The sequence below is a fragment of the Pygoscelis adeliae genome, unplaced genomic scaffold (genome assembly GCF_000699105.1).
Source record: "Pygoscelis adeliae isolate BGI_AS28 unplaced genomic scaffold, ASM69910v1 Scaffold159, whole genome shotgun sequence".
Lineage (NCBI taxonomy): Eukaryota > Metazoa > Chordata > Aves > Sphenisciformes > Spheniscidae > Pygoscelis > Pygoscelis adeliae.
Window position 1 is genome coordinate 1,025,649 of NW_008825562.1, and position 27,331 is coordinate 1,052,979.

Genomic DNA, 27,331 nt, shown 5'->3' on the forward strand with positions numbered 1-27,331 from the left:
GGAATTATTTGAAACTTTTTTTAATGCACTGAACTGGAGAGTTAATAATTTTTCCCCTCAAAAATCAAATCTCTTTAAATACCTTCATTGTGCTTATGTATTTTCTCAATCAGCATATGAACCCGTACTGTGTACAAAACTAAAAAGTACTGGTGAATACAGACAGAAAAGTCTGTTTAAAGACCACTCCGAATAAAGCAAAGCCAACAGCAATTTCTTTATCAATATGCGCTACATCCTTATATATTTAAGTACATCTGAGGTAATGATTAGACAGTTTTAAGTCATAGGTTGCTCTTCATTTTTTTACTACAAAATAGAAATACTGAATATGACCTAAGTAGAAAGCCTTGCAGTACCTGAAAAGCCTGCTTTGGCTGCAATCAGAAATAAAGTCCATCCATAATTAAAAAGTACATCTCTGATTTCAGCCATCGTTTAAAATGTATATGTAATTATTCCCAAAAAAATCTTTTTTTTCCAGGAAACAAAAATTTGCCTAATTCAGTCCAACAAATTAAGTCCCAAATACTTGTTAAAAAAAAAAATCACTAAATTCAACCATGACTTAACATGAAATGTAGCTGAGCACTTAATATGAGAAAAGTTATGCTGTTAGCAATCTCATCTTATGCCTATTAATTGACCTTCTGAATCCTCTATGTTAATCTTATTCTCACACTGATATCCAGCAGCTGACACTTCCACAATAAACTATGAATGTTAACAATTAGGACATTAAAAAATCCACATCTAAACAGAATGATGCAAGCCAAATAATGTAAATTTAAAGTTTCGAGTAATTGCCTTCAATAAAAAGCAAGACAAGTCTAAATTATATTTGTTGCTCACAATGAACAGATGAGTTCTCAGTGAGTCCAAAGTATTTAGAAATAGATTCCTGAAAACTTAAAAACAGATCCCTCAAAAGTGCAATCAATGATCTTATATTGGTAAGATAAACATGATTGAGGTAGCTGATAATTATTTTGATAGAAACAAGGATTCAGTTATGCCCACTGAACTTTTAAATCCAAGATAAAAGTCCAAAATATTCCAGCCTAATCTCTAAAAATGGAAGTGTATTCATAAGAAAAAAAAAAAAAAACTATCACGTTCATACTCACCGGAACTTTACTTCCGACTATCTGCATGCAGTGGTCAGCCAAGAGAGGTTATTGTGTAAAAAAGATAATAATAATACATAAATAAACACAGCAAAGTACTTAGTAGGATGTAGCATCACACAAATTTTTCAGTGTTTAATCATTAGTAGTAGTTACATTCTTTTATTACTTTATCGAACTGTTTACGAGTTACAGCTCCTCAACAGGAAAACAGTAGTTCCACTGTAGAAGAAATAATTTGAAATTCTTATGTTCCGCTGCTGAATCATCAGTATTTTACACATTTACAAACAAATAACTAAATACTTAGCTTGACATCTACATCTTGAAAGATTAAGAAATATGCCATTTTGTTAAAATTATCAGGTCAGATATTTTATATATGACACTGAGAAAACTACAGAAAAAACTAATGGCATACTGATTTCCTTGTACATCTAACAACTTCATTTATCATGGAGCTTTTGATCTATTTAGATGATGTCATCACTGAATTTAATTAAGTTTTCATAATCAAAAACATAGCCTACAGTTATAAATCTAACTTGCATTTCAGAAAATCTCGTGGCATTTTTCTTCAACTGCTCAGTATGGATGCTTTTAATTACATGGATAATTAAACAGCGATTTACTGAATGACATCTCTTTTTTACCATGGAACAGTATCTCTGCATATTCATGAACAAGAAGTTGACTTTACACAAAAAAAACCTCTGCAGAAAGGCAGCACACCTCTGCCCTGTTCTATCGCTTTGCACAAATGACCATGTTCCTGTGAACACCAGGACTATGGACTTCTGCCTAAATATGGTAGGCCTTTCCTTGTCAGCTATTTGCTGCAATCTGACAGCAGCCAGCTTATTGAATAACCACTTTTATCTGAATAAGAGCCTGAGACAGTATGATTTTGTTCTGGGATCTGAATTTGATTGTATCTGTTCAGCCTCTGCCTGCTTCATTTTCTACTCTTATCTCTTCCATTATTCTTTTAGGAAGTCTTTCAGAAGACAGAATTCCCTGCAAGTCTTTCACAATCACCTCTTCTCTCCTCCTCCTGACGAGGCTTCCTCTAGAAGCACAAGATGAACTGTCGTCACCAATCTCCTTTCCTAATTTACTATCTTCTTCTCTCACCAATGTTCAACTCATTCAGTATGACAGGTCACCAAGTTCAGTTCTGAAACAGAATTCTGAGCCATTTCCATTTCCCAAGTATAATTTCCATGGTCAACAATCTTTCTCTTCAAGTGAGAGAAGGAATCAGAAGCACCGATAATCACTTCACATGAAACCATCCAGCTTATTAGCTTCTATTCTTCCTCCATCCCCCAAGGAAAAGGAAACCTTTTTTCATCCATTGAAAACCAAGGTTTCTTTCTCACTTGGAACTCTGAAGACAGTACAGTGTTTCAGAAAAGCATGGTCAACATGCTGCAGATGGCACACAAGGGAGAAAATGAAGCACCAAATTTAAAAATAATTTGGTTAAGACAACATCAGCAAATGAGATTGATATTTTCAAATGAGCGGAGAGAGCTCAAAAGCCTAACTAAAACAAACATGAGATGAAGTGGAAGAAAAGTCACATCAACTGTTAAGTGTGTTTTGTGAGCTCTAAGCAGAAGAAAAGGCCCAAGTATTTTCAGTATAAAAAAGGAAGACATGACAATTATCTGTGACCAAAGAAAAAGGTAGAAAATTTTAAGAAAGATCATTTTGAACGTGATCAGCATTTTCATGGAAGACAAGCCTGAAGATGGCCTGAAGAAAAGAAAGTTCGACAATTCATGATGCAGTAAAAATTGGTTAGGGCTTGAATTCAATTAAGTAGAATAGTAGTTTAACTAAACAGAAGACAAAATTAACAGTGAAAATGAGGTTTTGCTTTATTGCAAGATCCCAATCAACATTTTACAATTGCGCTCTACTTTTTGTATTTTTTAAATCAGTTAAGATGCTAGCTATTTAAAAGCTAAATTAGGGTAACACACTATGGAGAGGTCATTCATATTTCTGAACAATCTTAAATTATTCCATTCAAATGCTGTGATTCTATTGCAAGGAGGACTTACTGAAGCACACAGACTTTGATACGAGTCCTTTTTCCATTAGGAAAAACATTTTGCATATGTATAAAACATCCATACTGACGCTGACTTAAGTTCAAAGTGCACATTCATGTGTGAGGACATTTTGGGATTTGATTTTTTTTTTTAATTGTTAGTACATTTTGGCAAACGTATCCCCAGTTCTGTTAAGTTTCCCATGCTGCAGTGCATATGGTGGCAGTAATGCAATCTGTTAAAATTTTCAGCAGTTAGGCATGCAATGGTAGCCATGCTTTTCTTACTCAGCTACAAAATTATGGTACTTGAGGCAGCTACATTTTGATATCAATATATGTAAGAGAGATCACCATCGTCCAGCTACGTTTTGGGAAAGAATTGCAAGTACTTCCATTGTGAAAGTTTCTACTGCTTCAATAAAATATTTTTCCTTACTAAGAAAAAATTAAGATTTAACACTTGATGATCAAGTGAAGACAAAATCTTACAACACGTAATCAATAGTTCCCAAAGATAGTTTAAGTATATTAACAGGAAATTTCATTTATTCACTGCATAAGCTCGAATAATTCTCCAGTAACTTGTATGTTTAGCTAGACCATGCTTTAAGCACTGGATTCCTTCCAGGACAGACTGAAGAACTGTGGATTTTGTTTAAGATAACTCATGCAGGAACATCACTCCTCTCAGAAACGTAAATCACCATTTTCACATTATAGTGCAAGTTTTTCCTCACTTAAGTTTATAATGTTCAATGCAAAGCATTTGCATTTAATAATTGCATGTCATTCTAGCTTTAATTTTTTGAAATCTAACTCTGCAGAGCTGATTTTAAAGGTTAAAAGAAAAACAAGTCAACTCTACTGCTTGTTGTCCATGCTTATAGATTCATTAGGCAAACACCGACATAATCTTATTTGCCAGTTTATTTCACTAAGAAACAGATTGTTATTTCATGTTATCTGTATTTAGCACCCAGACTCAGCTCTGTAGAACTGCTAGCAGTACTACCGTTATGTATTTGAACAATTATTCCACACATCATCTTCATTTCCAGTAACCTTTTATTGCACACAATAACTTAAGTGTGAAAAAAAGATGAGATTCATCCTAATCTCCAAATAAAATCATGTGCATTACCTAATTTTACTGAAGAACTATGCTGACAGCAAGTTTTATCACTTGAAGCACACTACTGCCCCTTGGATACACAAAGCTAGCCCCCACCACCACTTCTCCCCAATACTGCAATACATTCACTTCCTCAGAATTCACCACTAGATTCATTAAAATTCTTTATACAACAAATAGTGGCACAAATCAGGACAAAACCTATTTCTAGGGAAATCATAACATATCTCTCTCTCTGTTTCATCCAACATTCATGAATTTTTGTGTCATATTCTCCTTTTACATGGTAAGAACTATATTTGCCATAGTTGATTTTTAATACACAAGAAGCATCACTGTTGTATTTTATAACTAATTAGTACTAACAGTCCTGCTACTATTAGTCCCACTGCAGGAAATAAATTGCAGCTCTTCACTACTTGAAATTGTATTTCTCCACCCCAACAAATGTTGGGGCACCCAGTGGTTCTCTTACACTTCTGGCACTCCAAAACAGACAAACTTCAAAAATTCTACATGAAGGATGCATCAACTAAGGGTTAATCAATCAACTTAAGTACAGAGAAAGACCAACACGAATGAAAGGTCTGAATATATTTTTTTCTACTCAAAATATAATTTGAAATTCATTTTAAGACCATCTTTTCACTAAAGGAATAATTTTATTTACCTTCAGTACATTTCTTAGCAAATATTTAATGCAGTCTCCAAGCCTGTAGTACTCAACATATTCAAATTAATCTAAAAGACTGACTTTACTTCAATGTTATGTATTTTCAATATTTTAATTCCCTGTTTCTAACACTGCAAATTGTACATCCAGTATGTAAGTCATTACTGAAACCACAAACACATGCTATCCCTTCCAAGAACTTCTGGTACCAAAAATTCATAAGTAATTCCACAGAAATATGCTTAGGATCCATCCATTACTCTACATCACTGGATTTGCAATTTCTTATGGTTTACGAGAAAGCATCAAGTTCTTACATTGCCCAGCAAGTGAAATACAAACTAACCCTTCAGACGCAGCTGCAAGCATTTAGAAGTATATTAGTAAGCACAGATTTATTATTTTTTTTCCTACCGCTCTTAGAAGATAAATCCAAACAAAAAATTGAAAGCTTCAAGCTTGAAAAGCATAACACTCACAAAGCTAAGCTTCTTACTTTCATCTGTCTTGGAGAGGTGACTACTTACAGATTTGGCAGTTGCAGAAATGTATTGGACAACCATCTCACGTTTTGTGGTCAAGTCTTTATCTCTTAAAGGAGCTTTTCGTTCTTCATTTAGATTCATGTCTTCCTGTAAAGAAACAGACCACACAACATCAAGATTCTATTCCATGCTTTTTACTAGTCTGTTATTTTTATACTCCTTTTCTTAAATAAACAGCTCATTTTTAAACAAACAGAAGTGACTTTTTCCAGCTTATCTGTGTTTCAGTTTGTTTAATTCTGAGCTACTCAATTTTCTCATTTAATTCTGTCACTTCAAGTGTTCACTGTTTTCAAGACTTACCCAAAATTATAATTGCATCAAGGGTAGTTACCATTAGTGAAATTTGGCTCAAAAAATAAAACTAGAGGACAAAACAGAAAAGTTCTACACCTTAAGTTGATCACATAAGTGTCAACTCTTGTGAAGTTCCTGTGTTTTTTATAAAATCTTATCACAAGGGACACCATTCCTGCACCATGTAATCAGAAGGCTGTTACTACACAGATTATTAGCTTGTGGCAAGGGTAGATGTGAATGCGTTCCAGCTGATGTATTTAAAACAAACCTAAAAATCCAAATATTCTGCTAGATTAAATCTGAAGATGCCTGTTTCAACCTAATAATCGATGAAATACAACATGTAGTCATTACTAGTCACGACTAGTCTTGCCGTTAAAAGTCAAAGTAACTTCAGATTAGCAACTGAGACCAGTAAATGTTACTGTAATAACTTACTAGCTAACAGCTTTTTCAAAGAATTATTAGTCTCTGGAAGACAGACCTATTGTCTGCTTCAATTAACATTACTCGGAAAAGTTAAAAATTAATCCCTTAATGTAACAAGCAAATCAAGCAAGTATTAATTAACACTTATTCAATCTTTCAAAAGAGATTCACAACGTCATTGAACAGAGTAGAACTACACAATGGAACGGGACAGTTCTTAGGCCATACTGACTGTATGTAAGTTTACAACAATTTTAAAGAATGATACAGAAAACTATTTCTCACAATACTTGAAAGATTGCATTTCCTGATACTTCATCTATCAACACCAATGTGCATGGCAGAATTAATACGCACCTACTTCAAAAGTTTGTTTCTGTATTACTAATAGAAAAGCTTGCTTCTGAGTAGAATCACAAACCTTGACAAGTGATCCTAAGACAGAAAATATTCAAGACCATACAAAAATTCAGCTTTCTATACATTAAGTTTTTATTAATGGAAATGACCATTTCCCAAAGGTATTTACTTAAGTTTATTAAAAATGATCCTTCAACAGCAGTATCTAACTACTGCAACCAAGGTCTATAGAGGTTATCTTAATGAAGCAATCAACAGCTTAAGATTTTTATTTTTGGCTTTTTGCCTTTGTTTTCTCTGTAGAAGTAGACCAAGTAATTTAAACATATATAATACTAGCATTCTATGAGTTACTCAATTGTTTATGTGCCAGTTCAGACAGGTCTATCAGGCCTATGCTATGCTATGCCCTCCCAAATAGTTAATACTTCCAAAATGACATCATTTGAAAAATCACTACTATATAATAAATGCCAACATGAAAACAAATTAAAACCTCATAAAACAATGTAGCACATCATCTTACCATCATTTTTTCAAACAGATCCATAACTTCTTTTTCTGATAAATTCATGCAACGCTCATCAACAAGCACCTGGGCAAGAGGGATTTCACTTATAGAAGGTTGAGAGTCAATGGGATGCTGAATGAGAGGTTTCTCTTTTTTCACTGCTGATTTTCTGAAGCTTGTTATTCTGTCACGCTGCAAAGACATCCATTTAAAAATTAGCAGATATAGAAATACAGGAAAGCAGCCAATTACATGGCAGTAATACACACATTTTTAGTTAATCCAAGCAGCAGAGTTAAAACTCAAACTGAACTGTAAGTAAAAATACCTAACATTCAGAGATTACTTTTCATAGAAAGACAACATTTAAGGTAAATTCATGACAGGTCACATGCAAAAGGAATATAACTATTTCTCACAGTTTCAAAAGTATACCATCTATGTTAAACTCTTAGCATTTCAAAGTCTTGAGTTCATCTTCTCACATTACTCCCTAATTATCCTGATAGTGAATAAATATGGTACCACAAAGGTAATGTCCAAGCGTTCCTTCACCTGAAGAGCTATAAGTCTTTGGAGGACAACTGAAAAAGCCAGCGTTGGGAAGGAGGTACTCACAAGTTCATCAGGCTTATAAAAAAATCCTGCTAAAGTAAAATAAAGTTTGTAGAGGAATTAATGCTCCAAGTATAGTTCACAATTCCTTGAAGTGTTTTTGAGTACGGACTCCTGAAATTAGTGCATAATTTTAAAAAGCCAGGTAATGGATTACTCACATAGAAGCAGCCACCCATAGTTAAATACACATAACAGACATTAGTGAAAGCATATCATACAGTCTGCAATGACGTTTAACAAGTTAAGGCTGACTTGTTTTATGACTTATACCAAACCCCCACCTTTTTTTTTTTAAAGCATGCTTACTCAGTTAATTTGTTAATATTGGAAACAACCAACAAGAGCACCTTCCTTATAAGGCCATTTATTACTGTATTATTAATATATAACTCTACTCGAATAAGAATATTATTATTTAATAATACTGTCTTTAACTATATATATATGTATGTGTACATTTAGAGAACGTTATGTCTATAGTGATTTTTCTAAATTAACTGTTTGCGTCAACAAATACTAGTGTATTTGTTTCAGGCATTGAACAGCCTTATGAAGATGTGCTTTCATCTAACAGCAGCTTATGTAGGGTTACCAGTATCATTCACAGCAGTTATTGCAATCTCTATGAAGACATGTAAACCAAAATTTCTATTTTCTAGAATTAAACCACCTCTGTGAGGTGTGAAAATTTTAATGGAGTATTTTCATTTGTAGGAAATTTGGATTCATTTTAGTCAGTCAGTCAGTCATTTAGTCCAGTCAGGAGTGGAGAAATTTGACCAAGTGCTGTGGAATATGGGGAATAAAGGTTCTTCCTTTTTCTTTTTTTTTTTTTTTTTCTTTGTTTTGTTTTTTTTTTTTTTTTGGTTTTTTTTTTTTTTTTTCCTTGTTTTGTTTTCTTTTTTCTTGGTTTGTTTTGCTGTTGAGTTTGTTTTGTTGTTGTTTTTTTGAGATCCTACAAGACTACCTTAAATTTTCAAAGGGAAAGTATCCCTAGATAAGCTGCCTGCCCTTTGAATTTCTTTAGAGGTTTTTTTGGTTGGTTTGTGTTTTTGAGGGGAGGGGGGTTGGGTTTTCTTCTTCCTTAGAAGTCTTACATTTGTGGACAGAAACACATTACCTACAAGGATACTGTTAACATCTTTAACAAGGCAAGAATTTTACTTTAATCCCATTTTTTCCTTCTTAGAATAGTTTACATTACATTTTTTGAAATTAAAATTAGGGCATAGCCTATTGAGAAGGCCAAAGATGACATAATGCCTGAAAGGCAGTATCCAAAACTAGCCAATATACATCAAATGCAGTTTTACTGTTCACTTACATTGAAATGCCCATTCAGCAGTCACAAAAAAAAAAAAAAAGACATTTAAGATCAATTTCACCATACTCTGATCTGTTTCAAGTATACCTTATTAACAATAAATTTGTTTAATCAGATTGCAATAGGGAGATCAGTTTAAAGCCATAAGTGAATCTTCCACATGATTACTAGGTACAATTTCTTCATTTCAGACATGTAAGTGATGATTAACTAAGTGGCCAGGGTGGCTTAACTATTATACATAGAAAATAAAAGTGTATAATTCTACTGAAATCAATTTTGATATAAGTTTCTGTAAAATACTTTGCAACAGGTTTCAAAGTATTCAGAATTATAAAGTTAGTGCTACTGAATACAAACTTGTTGTTTGACATACAGTACACACTTATTACCCAAAATGGTTCCAGTTGAATCATGTGGCAACTAATTTTGTAGAACCACTGCAGATCCTTCACTGTTAAAAAGAAGGTCAAAACAAGTAACACTTGAACTGATGAATAACAGTTTCAACATATCCACAGTATTACTGAAGTATTTAGAATGTGGTTAACGAAGCTTCTCCAAATAGAAATCATTAATTACTCTTCTTGAACTGAAGTTACAAATTAAGATCTTTAGGTATAGTAACTCAATTTTCCGAAATCTAATCCTTAATATCCTTATAAGAACATGTTATATTGTCCACAACATTTGAAGTTAAATAGCATGCAGCGTGGAGTTACCATTGCAAATTAAGATGTTACAAAGACCTTACCACATCATCTGCCAAAGTTTTTATTTGAATATTCTATTAAAAAAAAAAAACACACACACAAATCAAAGAAAAAAAGAGATAATGTTACCTACTGTTTGAGAATAAAATAGTCTATTTCATGTATTCTAACATTAAAAAGCACTTGACATTTCAGTAAGTGTTCTAACAAAACTGCAGCTAAAAGAGCATGGAATCTACTGCATTTTGTGTGAAAAAGTAGGCTTGCATCCCATTTCACCTTGTCTTTTGACGATTTAACTCATGAACCTGTAACCTGTATAGCTCTAGCACCCCCACTATTTCATAAAAATGCAGTAAGATCTCTTACAAAGCTTTCCAAAACAAACATGAACTACTGGACTTCAAACTGAGTCAGCAGATAGCTATATAACATTCTCAGTTTTGACAGAGTTTTTGAGACAGAGTTGAGGAGAATTTCCTGTGCCCTGGCTTCTTGAGCCCTCTGCCAATTTCTCCTTAACACTGAGTAATGTAAATGGATAGATGAACTGGTTAAAGCCAGTGTACTGATGATGCACCATCCAGTCACTACTATCTCTCCCTCCCTAGTACCTTCTCACTTTTTCCTTAACAGCAGTAAAATCCTGCTGACAAAGATCACCAACATTACATTTTTATTCACGGCCAAAAAAGCAATCTATATTGCATACCAATAATCATATCAAGGAAGCATTCAGTTAATAAACATTGCTCAATTTACACCAAGCAGTCATGAATAGGTAATTAAGGTCTAGAACTTCAGGGGCCGGGGGCAAATCCGAGACAAAAAGAACTGCTGTACATGAAAAAGTGTGGTAGTTGATCCATAATGAGACAGCCCTGCAAGTCACCGGTTAGGAAATAGCGACCCTATTTTCATGGACAGCAAGGTTTCAGATTCCTTGGTTATGCTTTCACCAGCCAAAATGATCAAGATGCTTCTAGTCAATATCCCATACCACTGTGTATTGTTAACACAGTGGATGAGTTCAATGTTACTGAAAGTGAACTGATAACTGTTCAACATACACCGCACAATATTTTTACTTCCCCTTGGTGGAAGATATGCTCCTTCTATTTCTACTTTCTGTCTCTTGGCTACATTTGTCAATATTGTATTTCTGAAACAAACAAATTTGCAAGACTATTCAAATAGTGGAGGAGGCATCAAAGGTGGGAAGGAAGGGCAATGTGTTCATACGTTAGAAGTATAATGAAGATAAGCATTCAGAGGTATGCAGGACAGTGTGGTGGATTGACCCTGGCTGGCAGGTCAGTCCCCACCCAGCCACTTGCTCATTCCCCCGCAGTGGGATCAGAATCAGAAGTGCAAAAGCAAGAAAAAAAACAATGTGTTGAGATAAAGACAGTTTAACAAGTGAAGGAAAAAAAATAGATAAAGAAACATGATGCAAAAGCCATCGCTCACCACCAGCAGACCAATACCTACCCAGCCTCTGAGCAACCGCTACTTTGGAAAAACTCCTCCTCCCCACCCCACCACCCCTGGTTTTATTGTTGAGCATGACATTATATGGTATATATGGAATATGTCTTTGGTCAGTTTGGATCAGCTGTCCTGGCTGTGTCCCCTCCCAACCTCTGGTCCACCCCATCCTACTCCTAGGGGGAGGCAGAGGGCACACTAAGAAACAGTAAGCTTTGACACTGGGTAGGCGGTGTTTTATCAACACTGTTTTGGTCACCAATCTAGAACACGGCACCATACAGTTTGCTATGAAGAAAATTAACTCCATTCCAGCCTGACCCAGTACAGACAGCTAGGATAAAATCTTTTTCTCTTACTACTCCAGATGTTGACACCAACCTTTCACCTTCCTAACTGCCATATCTCAAACCTCTTCCTTACAGCTACATCTCTCCTGTATTTTCGTTACCTGGACTTAGTATGGAGTTAAAAGAAGAAGCAATACTCTTAATCCTGAAATCAAAACTAAGGTGTCCTTACTCTGGTAAACAGACCTTTTATTTTTAATGGAGATTATTGAGCAAGAAGTCCAAATGAAGTAGAAACTAACTATGACTTCAACCCAGAGACACCTATGTAAGCAAGAAGTTCTAAAACTCTGTATCTGTTTTAGCAGTCACTTGTCCTAGAAATACTTTTTTCCCCCTTCTCATTTAAGTACTGTCAATCTCTCCCAGAACCTGGAACAGGATAATCTACTCCATCTCTACATTTATATTGCATTTGTCACTCAAACTCCTCTGGGCAAAATACAGTATACTAAAGCAAAATACCACACAGCATTTTTTCAGACATCTCAAACTCACTTCCCAGATCTCCTTATGGTGCATAAACTACACTGCTGCCAGTAGCTACTCAAGATAAGCAACACATTTAACAGGTAGAAAAGAAACTGCAAGTAGCTGGAGGCAAAGGCAAGGTAGTTATGTACCTGCAGATTCCCATTGACACACAATTTTGACAGTCTCTTATACTAACAAAGAAGTCACACTTCCAGTCTGATTTAAGAACATAAACCACAAGTAATTTACCTCCCCAGGAAGAAGTTTAAGATATCGCAGTTTTTGTAGTCAGACCTCTAGCATTATTCTTTCAGCCATCTATAAGACAGCCAGAGCATCACAAGAAAAGAAATCAACCCTTTCCTAGCTTGTTAAAGACACTAACTCCCTGATTGTAGAAGCAGCCCAAAAGCAAAGGTTTTGCAAAAATACCTATAAATTATTTGTAGATAAGGGATATCAAATTATTATTTATATATATAGCAGACATACAATTTAAGACAGCAGCTTATCATATCTCTCTCCTAGTCCTTAATATCAATGCAAAGCATGGAACTTCATAAACTCCTATATCAAAGGACTACTTCCTACTGATTTACTTAGTTAATCACTTAGAAGACCTAAGTGACAGAGCTTCTCCCTTTCAAATGTAGTCTTTCCAGTCCATCAATAGTTAAAAGTATCACTTTCTATTTACTCCTCCCAATTTTAGTTTACTGTAAGTATCCCACTACTTGCATAAGTACTGACAGATCATGACAATAAGGCACACAAAAATCATAGCATATACTAATGCAACTGCATCGCATTATTCTTTTATCTTAAAAGGTCAGTCTCAGCCATGTTAATATTCAGAGTAATTGAAATCTCACACATAAAAACAGTAGACAGATTTTCACCATAGTTCACTACATTTATTGGCATAAAAATCACTATTTCCTCATCCAAGCTGAGTTCAGGCTACTGCAGTAACAATGTCAATGTTCAAAGAATTAAACGACTTGAGATGATTGCATTAACTTTTAATGCAAAACTTACAGCATCTATTTTTTTAAATCTTTTTCTAACTTATGTATTAATAAAACCTTCCAGATCACTTGAGCTGGCCATGAGTTGTAAATTAAGGTGCATTTACATGGGTTGATTGATCTTTCCATTAGATTTAAGTATTACTTTGCCACGTTCTTAATTGTTACAGTCAAGACTCTCACTTCCACAACAAGAATAAAATCAAAAGCAACTCACAGTTTACCACATGTATAATGAAACAACGTTCAGCTGGGTAACTTCTAAACTTAACAGCAATTTTCACTCCACGGCCCACCGCTCAGGCAAATCGTGGTATGCTGCAATACCCACTTCTGCACACGGGCTACAACATCAGATAACAGCTCCAACCGCTGCTGGGAATCCTAATTTTCTAAGAGTAACAAACAGAAACTTGACCTTCTCTTTAACTTTCTCGGTTTTAAACTAAGATGATATGACTGTTTTCTAAAATTTACCTGGACTACAACACCTGCAAAAGACTTCATAAAACTTGGCTCAAGGATAAGTGTTTTTTAACTGGCTGCAAATAAATTTGCATACAACCAGGAAGGGAGTAACTTCCCATATGAGTACCTGAACCAAAGGAATTTAAAGGGACAAAAACCAAAACTGGTTAATATCCGAAGTACAAAAAGTTGTTAGCAGTGAGTCTAGGTCTTACAGCCACAAAACAGAATTCACTCCTACAACCTCCATTCTTCAGTACAGAGAATGAGTAACGTTCCCATTAGACAAATTTAACCATCTGTTAACATATTCCATTTTGTAATTAAATGTAAAAAGGTACCTAGGAAATTGTGAAAAGATACCTGAGTCACATTAGCTGATGTGCAGAAACTAGAACTACACACTCATTTAGGACTTTCAAGATCTTTATCCATGACAAAGTATACCTGGTATTACTAATAAAATTAGTAAAAATATAATTCACAAAATGTTTGCTTTATAGTAACTTTTTTGGCACTTCAAGGAGCATTCACTATGCTCTCAAAAAGAACTTGAAATGATTGTTGTAATCCATCAGGTATATCAAAGGTAGGTGAAATCAGCAAAACTAATAATTTTGTTACTATTGTCACACATTTGCATTTGGTCTATATGGCACCACATAGAAAATTCTTGTTTGCTTTGCAGTTGTTTACTTACAAACTCCTTAAATATGTATTGTTTAAATTATTAAACTAAGGCTTAATCTTTAACCTGAACATGAAGGTAAACATGCCCTGAGGCGCTACAAAGGGAGACCAAAGAGCTTGGGAACACCTTACACCAGGCTGCTAAAATGAAGCTGGAAAGTTATTCATGTTGACAGCACAAAGGTAGCACACAGAGAGTCAGCACTGTTAGACTGGAGGATGGCAGCCATCTTCCCAACCAGGAAGCTGCCTGGTTTTCCCCGATGACTCTACTTTTTTCCCCAGGATACTGATCATCCAGAAATTAGCAATACTAGGAAAAGAAGTTAGACACCTCCTCATGCTAAATAAAGCCAGAGGGTCACCAAAGTTGGTATTTATTAACAGCAGAGGGCACCAATTCTTTAATCATAGTGCTGGAAGACTTGAGTGCCTCAGCACTGCGCCCAAATAGGAGGGAGGGGAAAACAGGCCAGAGGCACTGTTAATCATATTGGACACTCCCCCTCACAAATGCCATTGCCTGATCCTCAAGGGATGAAGGAAAGGGGCACCTTCACACCAGGAGTCCTGGTTTCGGCAGGGATAGAGTTAATTTCCTTCTTAGTAGCTGGTACAGTGCTGTGTTTTGGATTTAGGATGAGAACAATGTTGATAACACACCAATGTTTTAGTTGTTACTAGGTAGTGCTTACACTAGCCAAGGACTTTTCAGCTTCCCCTGCTCTACCGACTGGGAGGGCTGCAGGTGCACGGCGGGCTGGGAGGGGGCACAGCCAGGACAGCTGCCCCAAACTGACCAAAGGGACATTCCATACCATGGGACGTCGTGCTCAGCATAAAAAGCTGGGGGAAGAAGAAGGAAGGGGGAGACGTTCGGAGTGATGGTGTTTGTCTTCCCAAGTCACCATTACGTGTGATGGAGCCCTGCTTTCCTGGAGATGGCTGAACACCTGCCTGCCGATGGGAAGTAGGGAATGAATTCCTTGTTTTGCTTTGCTTGCATGCGCGGCTTTTGCTTTACCTATTCAACTGTCTTTATCTCAACCCGTGAGTTTTCTCACGTTCTTAGCGGCTGGGTGGTGCTTAGCTGCCAGCTGAGGTTAAACCACAACACCATGTCTCTGTGCAAGGGGAATAAAGAAAACCTAAGCAGCAGTCTGGTCTGACTGAAAATGGAGGTTGAGAGAAACTGAGACTGCTTCCCCATTTTTGGGTAATTTGGCAGAACACTATCACACTCCAAAAGCAAAATGGACTGTTCAAAAACCTGCATTTTTGGGTGGGGGCAAGGGTGGCACCAGGACAGTCGGCAGTTAGATCAGCTTAGACTACTGTAGAAACAATTTCAGGAAGCCTATTAGATGAGGCATTTTTCATGTTAGCCAGTGCACAGGCAAATAAGGTAAGGTTTGGCATTTTCCAGAGCTACTGCTAGACTCCAAACATTTTCTATCAAGTCTCTGCACCAACCATATCAGATAAGTTATCATCACTAAAGCAGCGCAGGATCAGCAGAGTTTATAGCAGTTATGCTACATGACTGGCGAGTTCTTTATACAGCACTTCCTACACCCATGATCTGTTTCTTATTTTGATATCCAGTGATCATGCAAGACAGGTTTTCCTCGGAGCATCTTGGAAAAACATCTTGTAACAGTATAGCATGCTTTTCAGTATAGACGAACACTGTCTCTCTTCAGGATGCTTTACAGCTTTTAAATTCCCCACTTAAAACCATCAAGCAACAGTTTGCTAGTTAAAATTTTTACAAACTAGACTTTTGAAAGAGCCAAGTCATAATTCCATTCATAAATTACACAACAAACAAGAATTGCCATGCTGCTTTTATTAAGTGCCTACTAGCTTACTGGCCTCAATATGGAGGTTTAATGTTCTAGGAGATATTTAGTTAATCAAGATCTTTACAAAGGTTAAGAGACATGGCAAACCCTGCCCTTACAACAAAAATTTAAAGCCTTTTATTTCAGTTTGAAGCTTCCATTTTTATTCAGAAATTCTAACCTAAGTTAGAATTCTAACTTCTAAGTTTTAATACTTAATTTAGAAACGCATGTGGCATTATATAATCATTAACCAACAGAAGGTTTTATAGGATCCATCTTAAAAAAAAAAAAACAAAACACACACCTCTAAAAAGAAACCCAAAGAAACCACCAACATGACCCACACAAGTAACTAGGTACAAAACTCCATGGCTACATGTCCTTAAGGCTCAGAAAGGTGTAATTAAGAATCTTCCACTTCAAGGATTCTGGGCAGCCTGGCAAATCTCTATAAAGTAAGTGTAGCAACAGAAATTGATACAAAGTTTCTGCATAGGAAGTACAGGTACCTCCAGAAGACCTCACATGCACTCAGTATTTGCATAAAGGAAAGAAGGGAGTCATATCTGGCAGTATCAAGACAGCATATGGGACTGCACCAATTGTCAACAGTGTAAATGAGGAACAAAAGTAAGGGGATTCTACTTCATGCACTTGAACTGTCAGGCTAACCATATACACTGTTGCCATATACATTTTATTTTTTGGGTCATCTGCAGAATAGCATTGCATTTTTTGGGGGCTTAAATAATTTCACTTTCAAATCTAATAATCTTGGTAATGGATACTTTAATGGTCTTTCTTGAAGAACACTGTATTTTTAAAAAATAGGATTCAGATAGTTGAGTGCCAATTATGTTTCATGCTTTGCGTGATTAGAAAGCTTATTTCAAAAGCTGCACCTCCTAAGCTTCCTTTAGTAAAATGCTAGTAGATTAGAAGTGCATTGGAAGAATTTCAAAAATCCTTTGATACACCCAGGTAGCTTTCTGTACGTCTATTTGGTGCCTGTAAAAAGTGCCAGAAATACTTTATTAGACAAGAAGCCATCTGTCCCAGTGGTTGCTATTGTACTGGTATTGAGCAGGACTGCTTGTCAGTATCAGCATATTCCGTTTACCACACCTACAGCAAGCAAATCAATTGGTTTGGAAGAACATTAGAAAGTTTTTCCTAGGAAAATAGGCTGAGATCACTTGCTAAACTAGTCACTTGAATAGTCATTGGATCAACTTCCGGGACTTAATTACAAACGAACACAGTATAGCTCCTAGTGCAGTAATGGATGGTTTAGATTGCTTTTCTGCCAACTGTGCCTGTCAGTATATCCAGCCCTGTATCTCTGCTGCTTGTTTTTTAAAAACGCAATTGTTTGACTTCTGAGCTTTGAGTTTTTAGGGAACTTGGCTTTTGCTTTTTTTGTATAATATTATTGTGAAGCGCTTTTGAAACATTCTGGAACAGTTAAACTGGAAAAACTATGTCAAAACAGTTCTTGACATAGTAAGCACAGACTTTATCTCAATTTTACGCTTAGATACAAGCTGTGGATTTGAGCTCTTTGCTTTCAACGTAGCAGCAGAACAAAGCCAGTTTTGCAAGATAGCAATACTTGATGTGCATCAAACTGCTGTTCATCTTCCTTCCTTGTTCCAGGCTCCCCTGAGTGTAAGTGGCTGATCTTTTCATTCAGACACATTGTGGAGCTGAATGAAAGCTATTATAAATCTACTGAATTTGGTCAATTAAAGAGTAGTGAGAATAGGCCTTCTCCTTTTACACCTCACTTCCTAAAGAGAGACACCTTTTTTATTGTGACAACGTTCATCTTCGCTCTTACTGAAGTGCGGGTCTCAGTTTCTTTTTACTGTTTTATAGACATGCGACCCTTTTAACTACAATTATATGCTTTGAACCTGGGATTAATCTTTTGTTGAAACCTAGGTTTTTCTTTCAAGATGAGCAATGACCAGTTAACTTGACAGTGAGAAAGATCTTTTGAAATTATTCTGAAAAACAAAGCTGAAACTGCTTTGAGAAAATTCTTCAGTACTTTTGCAAAATTTTTTTTCTTCTTTTTTTTTTTTTTTATTCCTGCTTACTTGCTTATTTGCTTCCTATTTCACAGTTCATGCAAGTATAGCCTAATACCCCTGTACAAGTGACAGGCTCAATTTCTATATAGTTTTCTTCCTGTTACATACAGAGGAGTTTGGGGAAGATTCTTAACTGAGCATGCGGTTGCTTTCGTGGAACACCTCTTGCTCTTGTAGGTACAGTAAACACTGAAATAAGCGTCACAGTCCATTTGAATTTTCCTCTCCTACCATTTGAGGAGAGGATAAAACTGGTAGAACGTATCTGTTGGGAGAGAACTGATACACTTAAAAATAAAGCAGAAGACCCATAGCAAGTTGCAAAAGTTGACAGAAAGTCTATACTGTGAAGAACTTGCTCAGATATTGGGCAGCTCCTTGAAAATGAAGTATTTTACTTTTGATAGACTTAGAGGAAGGGAGGATGTGTATTTGCTTTGTTTGGGTTGTTTTTTAAATAGTAAGAAAACCCCCACAAAAACCAAACAACTAAAACACAGCCCACAAAGGAACTGGCAGTGGAAGGGATGAAGTGAGCCAAAGAAGCAGGAATTACTTGTGAACATTGTCCATTTTGTCTATACCCAGCAGTCTTGGAACATATGGTCACAGGGATCATGTCAACAACATTATCCGTCTTCCAAGACACAGACTTCCTAGCAAACAGCAAGTATTTGATCAGAGCAGTATTTGAACCCTTCACAAAAACAGTTGATGGTAAAGTTACTTTTTCCCCCCCCATCATGGTTTAACCCGTCAGGCAGCTAAACACCACACAGCCATTTGCTCACTCGTCCCCCCGCAGTGGGATAGGGGAGAGAATCGGGGGGAAAAAAAAGTAAGATTCACAGACCGAGATAAAGACAGTTTACTAGGACAGAAAAGGAAGGGAAAATAAAATAATAATAATAATAGTAATTAATAGTAGAATGTACAAAATAAGTGATGCACAATGCAATTGCTCACCACACACCGACCGATGCCCAGCCAGTCCCCGAGCAGCGGCCCCCCCGGCCAGCTTTCCCCCAGTTTCTGTACTGAGCACGACGTCCCATGGTATGGAATGGCCCTTTGGCCAGTTTGGGGCAGCTGTCCTGGCTGTGCCCCCTCCCGGCTTCTCGTGCACCTCCAGCCTGCTCAGTCAGTAGAGCAGGGGAAGCTGAAAAGCCCTTGGCTAGTGTAAGCACTGCTTAGCAACAACTAAAACATCGGTGTGTTATCAACATTATTGTGTCACAATCCATGACAAAAATCCTAAACCCAAAAAACACAGCACTGTACCAGCAACTAGGAAGGAAATTAACTCTATCCCAGCCGAAACAGGGCACTCCCCTAAAAATAAACGATATGATACTAAATTTGGAAAAATGAGCAATGCTACTGCCATAGCAAGGAACTTTGGCTTTTCCTTGAAGAACACAAATTCTAGATGGAGTAGTTTCAGCGTGCATGGACCATGATGTAACTCAATAGACAAAGCATATCAGGTTAAACTGAATTTATAGCTGCTGTGATACACACAAGGGCTTTCTGTTCCTTTTCCTATTCTTTCCTGTTTATAACAGCTTCCCGAGAAGATTATTTGTCCTTCAGGGAAGTAGGAAATGAAGCAGCATATGAATAGAGAGGAATTATATTGTACATAGTAATGAGGAAGCCAATAGTATCATTTGACTTCAGAACAGGTGAGATTCCCTGTTAAGAAGTAACAGGAATTCAGGAGGATTACAGATGCTTGTAACGGGTTACGGAGAATCCGTTATCTTCTGCTAAAGGAGAAGGTAAGCAAAGAAAAGATGGTTTATCATAATATTGAAGTGTGCTATGTGCTTAGGTTACCCATAAACACCCACATGAATTTTATAAAGGTTTTCCCATAAATTCACGAAACAATTGTTTTTAAATATAAAATGTTAACTGATGGGATTACAGCTTATCTTCTAAGTCATTCAGGAATCAGTTTGAATCACAGAATACTGTAAACTAACCTTAATGGATTTAGGAAGCCTGTCATATTCACCCAAGCTTTGTCTGAAGTTCAAATGTGAATGCATATTTGTAAAATATGGAAACGAAAATTGGGTAGCTGGTTTACCAATGGAAATTTTATCAAAGCCTACTGCTGTACCCTTTACCTTTCTAGTTTAGGAATGCCTCCACCAAGCTGTAAACAAACTGGAGAATGAAAATGAAACCGCACTGCTGGAAGACAGTAGAATAGTAGAGAATGGAGGATTATAAAGGTTAGAGAGACTGCAGCAGACATTGCCTGGCATATTTCTAGCTCAGCCAAGAAACTATGTGCTAAATCAAACGGGAGTTTCCTCACCTCACTTTTTTCTGTTGATGAGAATAAAGCAGTGGGAGATCCACTTGCCATAGAGGAGTGGAAAGGAGGAACTGAAGCAGTTCTAGTAAAGTCAACTGTCTGGGAGCAACAGCTCTTGCTGCTCCATTATATAATACGCCCAAGAAACAAAAGAAAGAAGAATCTGGTTTTATGGGAATTAAGACTGGCAGCAGTACCAGAAACAAAGCACTGTATTGACACCAAAGTCAGGATAAAATCAGTTACTAGGTGCTTCAGTGTTGAAGCTTTGGTTGCAACTTCTGTCTCAAGACTGGTTATAAACTACCTTCTACTAATCTGTCATATTCATTAGTTCACTCTGAATCCATGAGTGGCTAAGGCTTTTATAAGCAAAGACTTGCAATGATTATGAAAACAGTTCTTACTATATGTAAATTTCACTTCAGTGTATACAAAATTAGATAGAAATGTACTGTATGGCTTACAAAGAGGGACAGACTCAGACTGATGTATCTCAGTTAATCTGAGTTCGTGTGCTAACTTTTGAAGTTGGCCAGCTGAGATGGGTTTACCCTATGAGTTTCAGATTTTGTATTTAAAACTTCTGTTTTTAATGTACCCTCTAAATGCGGCTGGCACAAAAATTAAAATGTATATGGCATCAGTGTATACGCTTAGCCTGATATGCTGTTGTCTTTTTTCTTCTTTATGCAAATACTTACCTGTTCTAATGCAACTGGAACACTGCATGTAACCGTCTCAACTATTAATAACTGTCAAGTTCTCATCTACTCATGCACTCACACAATTACAAATGCAAACATCCAGCACAGTTCCATTACGAAGCCACAGTATTTTAGAAGTTACTTCAATTTTATAGGTATAAAAATAATTCACAGCAGGACAATATGAAGAAACAAAACATAACAGGAAACACTATACTGTACAAAAACTAACTACTTGTATCTGTTGTGAGGAGTCTAGAATCTTATGAATCTCACGTTGGCTTAGTGTTTGTTCCTCGCAAAGCTACACACTCATTAAAAACAGGAAAATCACACGCATCTTTAAAGGCCATATTTTAACAACCATCATTAGCTCTTACCATAGTAAGAAAGAATGATAGACTGCAGAACTAACATTTTTCCTGACCAAATTACTTATTTTGTCTTGCTCAACCATCCCTGGGAGACCAACATGAATTTATACAGAGCCACTTGTAAACACATAACTAACTAGTTGTGACAAAAAGGTATGAAGAACATTTAAGGTCTGTGGTTATTTCCTCTCATCTTCATGCCTAAATATGCATTATGATGTGTTTTTGTTAATCTGATCCCATACAGGACAAAGTTATTAAGGTTTGATTAGCTACTCCTTGAACAAAGAAACAGGAGAGAATGGGCCTGTGTACCTTCAAGCCAACCTGTATCCACCAGTACCTTTACTGCAATTCCCTTGGCCTACATAACCTAAAATTACAGTTGCTACTTTATGGCTGTATAGCTACAGTCTTGTAGCCCCAAGTGTTGGGATTCTACAGTACTATTCCCTGACTGTCTCAAGCTTAACTCTTTTACTTAGAAATTTTTTTCTAAACTACTAGGTAGCACTGTTCTGAAAGTTTCACATTCCTCAAATCAAGTTCTCATGTATTTATTCTCACATAAAAGGGTAAACTAAGTATGTTAATTTGGTTTTGTTATCAAGAGAGAACTTCACACTTCCACTACAATTAGGAGAGCAGTAAGAGTATGTTTGTTTAAAAAAAAAAAAAATATACACACACACACAAATCACCGAGGAATAGAAGGCAGGATTCTTTCCAACTACATTTTTTTAATCAGCTGGTGACTTTTACACTTACATTCTACACTTTCAAAACAAGTTTAAACACACTTAACTTATGAAGTACAAATCGAAAATATTTTTTAGTAATAAAAACATTGTTCCATCTTTGATGTCCTCCATGTCTGATAACACTATGCAAAGAACACTTACAAGCAGCAAACATTCATCACACATTCAGCATACCTAATACTTTCTCCAATACCATCTTGTCTCCAATGATTTAGTCTGAGAATCACTAAAATGACCGAGAAGGGTACCTTACAAGAAAGCCACCTGTCACATGCATTACCGTGAACTTCCTCTTCTCCCACTCTCCCCCAAAACAGTCTGAAATTAATACAAAGCTACAGTTACCTATTTACACAGGAAGAGCTCATATCTATTAGAAACTCTTAAGAACATTTTTGTTTTATATAACAGAGGAGGTGTGGTGATATGCACTACACCTTAAGGCCAAATATTACCACACCTAGGTGGATGGAATACCTTCAGTAGCTGTATCAAACCATACATTTCCCATGTGTGGGCGTGTTCCGGAATTGAACTTCCAAGGTATTTCTCAATTTATAGAAATCAGATGAGTTTATGGTTTATATCACTATGTAGGTTACAATATCATTTCATTGCCATAGCAGATCTTTTTCGGATCTGCCCACATGCATATAATGTGCTGCTTTCACATCACGTCCAACTAAACAGCTATCATGAGAAGGCTGAAAAGCAGACACAATCATAATGTAATAGTACTAATGGATGAACTTTAGACAAACCAATAGATAAGGAGGAATTCTAGTGTGTCATAACACCAGTCTTATTAGTTCTAGCAAATAATCACAGAAGAATAAATAATAAAAGGGGTTTTGACTGGTTCGGTTTCATGATCTTGTTTGTCCCACTGCCACACAAAAACTTAAGTCAGTAGAGCACCAAGGTGGGTATGCAGACTGCTTAAGCCCACGCTGCTGCCTCAAAAAAGCTGATTCTTTAATTGTCACCCCTTTCTCCCGTACAATTAATTAAGAGTTAACAAGTAGAATATATTTGCTTTGCAGACTGTATTAGTACTACTTTTCTCAAGCAAGATTCTGCTTATCTACCTATTAGGAAGTCAGCTTGAAAGTGGGAAACCTAGAGGTGCTCACTCCACCAATACTGTAGGAAAAAGCTACCCGATTCACAAGACCTTAAGTAAAACATCAGTTTGATACAAAAGTAATATGCAAGTTTAAGACAACTTTGCTTTGCCTACCTGCAACTTTATAAAATGCTACAAAAATACTAAAGAAAGACTCTCAACTGTTAATCTTCTCTCAGAAGTATCTGCTCTACCACCATAGCCCTTTATAACAAAAAACTTATTTCCTCCAAAATAAAGTTGCTGAATGATTAAAAAAAAAAAATACTGAATTTAAAGAATGGCCATGATATACAAGTTGTAAGAAACTGCATAAAAACATTAATTTTAGTAATTTCTTAACTTCTTGTGGTTTTAAGGCTGAACAAGTAAACTGATGAATAACCAATTGAAATTCTCAGTTGCTTCAGCAGCAACTGCCATCTCTTGTTCTATTTTACCTCTAAATTCAGACAGGGATGAAAAGAATTAGAGGAAAGTTACTAGCTATTATTGCTTACCCTAAAGAACTGCAATTGATGCAGAAAAGATTAAGTCATCTTGTAACCCACCCAATGTTTTTAAGCCTCTTTTCCTTCTACTGGGTCATCAGCAATCACAGGATCAATAGCGTGCTTTACAGGCTATTTGTAATACAAAAAGAAAAGTTCATCCTCAATAACTTGGATATTCAGCACCACAGTGCTTAAAATCTCAGAAAGCATCACTTCTATTTGATATGCACACTGTCGGGTCTCACTGTAAATGTCTTTCACGTTGCCTCGGTGGAATCTGCTTTGTTTGCAAAGCTTCCTGTACTGTACGGAATAGCTCTACAGTTTTGTCTTACAAGTAGTACTTCAGGAAGTTTAATTACCACAAGCAGATAGGCTTGTCACTGTATCTATCACCTCATTTAAACAGTGTCAATATCAGTTCACATTAAAAGCATTTACCTAACCATCAGCACCAAGCATGCCCTACTCTGCCATATTAGAAGTGCCTAATCAGTATACTTTTCAGCAACAGAACCAAATTTTCCCAAGACATTAATTTTACTCTTCAGTAATGGTTGCACCTTAACTAACTTCACTTGCTGGAATATCTTGACTTTAATCTAATAAGGCCAAGAGTCTTCTAAAACACAAGTATTTTAGTTCACTTTTTCCTCAAGCATCCACTTCAAGTAAGAATCCTCTGCAGGCATGCACTGATTTTACTCAGAGACACTGTGAATCTCAAATGTAATACATTTCACTCATTCGCCAAAAATCTCTGCTCAACCTGACTCATAGTTCATGTATGCAGTATAGAAACATCTAAACAAGTCATTTGTAATGAGCACATTATCTCTCCACAGGAGAATGACACCAAACAACCTTAGGAGTCAAAGGTGATGGTGCAATGTAGGTCCATAGCCTGTCTGACAGTGACTGATTCTACTGACACGTAATGTAAAGCACTCATTAACTCCTACACTGATATGGGTGGAGCAACGTAGCTGGGAAACCTATCCTCCCAAGCACACTCAGTTTACTTCTGTTTTTAAGCTAATTGATAAAAGCGTTTATTCCACTGTTTGATGCTGGTTTATGGCACATTAGTCAGAATGTTGAATTCATAGCTTTTGATTAATCTCAAAGCTCACGGGGTTTAAAAGACTTCAATATTAAGCATAAACAACTTCTGCTTTTAAAACAAAGCGTGAGCTGCTCCTTGTTGGTTGAATCACCAAATCCACTTGCTCTCCAACTAATAAGCTCTCTCTTACCCCTAACAATTTGTGTTTCATGTTATAAAAGATCTTTCTCCTAATCTACTTTTAAAGACAGCATCACACTCAAAAGACAGCCCCTTTCAGAAATTTAGTTTATAGCTAAGTGAAGTATCTATCACTGAACAACTACCACACAAACCTGAAGTGAACTTGGGGGTAACGAAGCATGCTTTTAGTGTGGCACTAGCCACTACATACACAGAAATATTTCTACTTTTGCTAATACTAAACCAACACGATATATTATTAACTTTAATTAAAAAACCATCGGCCATATTAACTTCTAGTTAGCCAGTGTTCTAATAGTCAGGAAGCACCACAAATCCTGTTTTAACACCTCTTTTCAAGTACTGATTCATGGAATCACAGACCTTTGAAAGGATTTCATTCCTTTCTCAGTTTAGTCCAAACTCCTGCTCAAAAAGTAGGGTCAACACCGAATTCAAACCAGGCTGCTAAAGGCTTTGTCCAGGTTTGCAGGTCTTTAAAAGCTCCGACGACGGGGATTCCAGTGTCTCTGGTCAACCAATGCTTGATTTTTCCCCTTATACACTCAAGTCTCCTCTCCAGCGACCTCTCCCGCTCCTTTCTGTGACTTCTGTCTCTCATTCTACTGCCATGAACTTCTGTAAAAAGCCTGGCTTCAGCTTCTCAGCTAAAGAGAAGCTTTGGGTTCAGCTAAGCTACGATAGATAGGTCAAATCGGACCCGACACTTTCAAGCGCTTACTGATTTCCTAGGTACCCAACAGAATTATATACTTCCCATGTGATACTGAAGTGTTAAGGAGAGCAAACAACATCTAAGTTAAGGATTAACAAACATAGGAATTCCAGCAATCTCCTTGACAACCTTATTTTAGTCTGTTTCCCCTAGTATAACAAGCATACTTTTAAACAAGCAAAACAAGCACATTGCCAGACCGAGTTAAGAATGTAACTGCTCACTGCCATCTCATGCCAACCTATTCTCAGGGCTGGCATGAGATCAGATGATTGTTTGCCAAAACAATTTAAGTTTTTTCTGCCCATTTCATTGTAAACAAAAATAATTACAAAAACACCAGGCAGTCATTCCCACCTCCAGTCCTTGTGCCAGCAAAAAATGAGGGGGGGGGAAGAGTAAATCAGAGCTCTTTCAGCAGCCGTGATGTGTCAAGGTGCTCACAAGACAGACATCAAATTTTAGAAAAACTCCAGTTTACACACTACTAGTACCAAAACTGGAACTAAATTCTCATTGTGCAGTTCTGTCATGTTCAACAGATATGAAACTTGAATGACTTAAAACGACCCAAAGCAGAAAAAAAAAAAATCGAATTAGTAGTTCTAATATAGCCCATCTTCAATTATTTGTGTGCATACATACACATCAATCATCTTACAGAAAAATGCTTTAAACCATCATTTTCTCTTCTAGCACAGATCCTCTCTTGATAGCCTAGTATTAGTTCCTGTCAGTCAGGAATAAATGCCATCGATCAGGCTTCAGTCCTTAAAAAACCCAAAACAAAACAAAACAAAAAAACCACACCAAACCACTATGCTTCTGCCAGCCAAGCACCATTGCCCACCTTTTACTTTCAGATGGAGGGGATGGGGAAAGAACAAATTTCCACCTCCTTCTTCTTCTAGAGTCTCCCTTCCCCCAAAATAATGACTTCAGCTTTCCCAGCTCCCTGTCATCTAGAGCAATTTTTAGTCTCTCATATGAAAATCATTTCCCTAGACTTCTTCCCAATGACTTGCCTAATTTCAGCTGCTATGCCAGGAACTAAAAATAAATCTTCTGTTATATGTAGTTGCACACCCTCTCCCACCAAGCCCTTGTTCAGCACTCCACTTGATGTGTGAAATAAGTTCTGGAAAAGAGACACACTCCTCTCAGCACACTGTACAGTTCCTTGGATTATACACAACAGAGAGTGCAGATTGATTCATCTCTATAACTCTACTGAAACTTGATGAATTATAAGTTCTGAAGCTGAATCAAGAAAATCTCCACACCAAACTCTGAGAAGCTTTGTATACAAACTCAGTG

At 36.6% G+C, this 27,331-nt stretch overlaps 1 protein-coding gene across 1 annotated transcript in view; it reads right to left on the reverse strand.

The window, feature by feature from the left end:
- The window catches only part of DIAPH2 (diaphanous-related formin 2), a 260,532-nt gene that overhangs the window by 230,717 nt on the left and 2,484 nt on the right, over positions 1-27,331 (reverse strand). Inside the window, 4 exon segments of the mRNA XM_009332394.1 lie at positions 1,128-1,148; positions 5,525-5,629; positions 7,158-7,334; positions 9,839-9,871. Coding sequence (XP_009330669.1) covers positions 1,128-1,148; positions 5,525-5,629; positions 7,158-7,334; positions 9,839-9,871 — 336 coding nt within the window.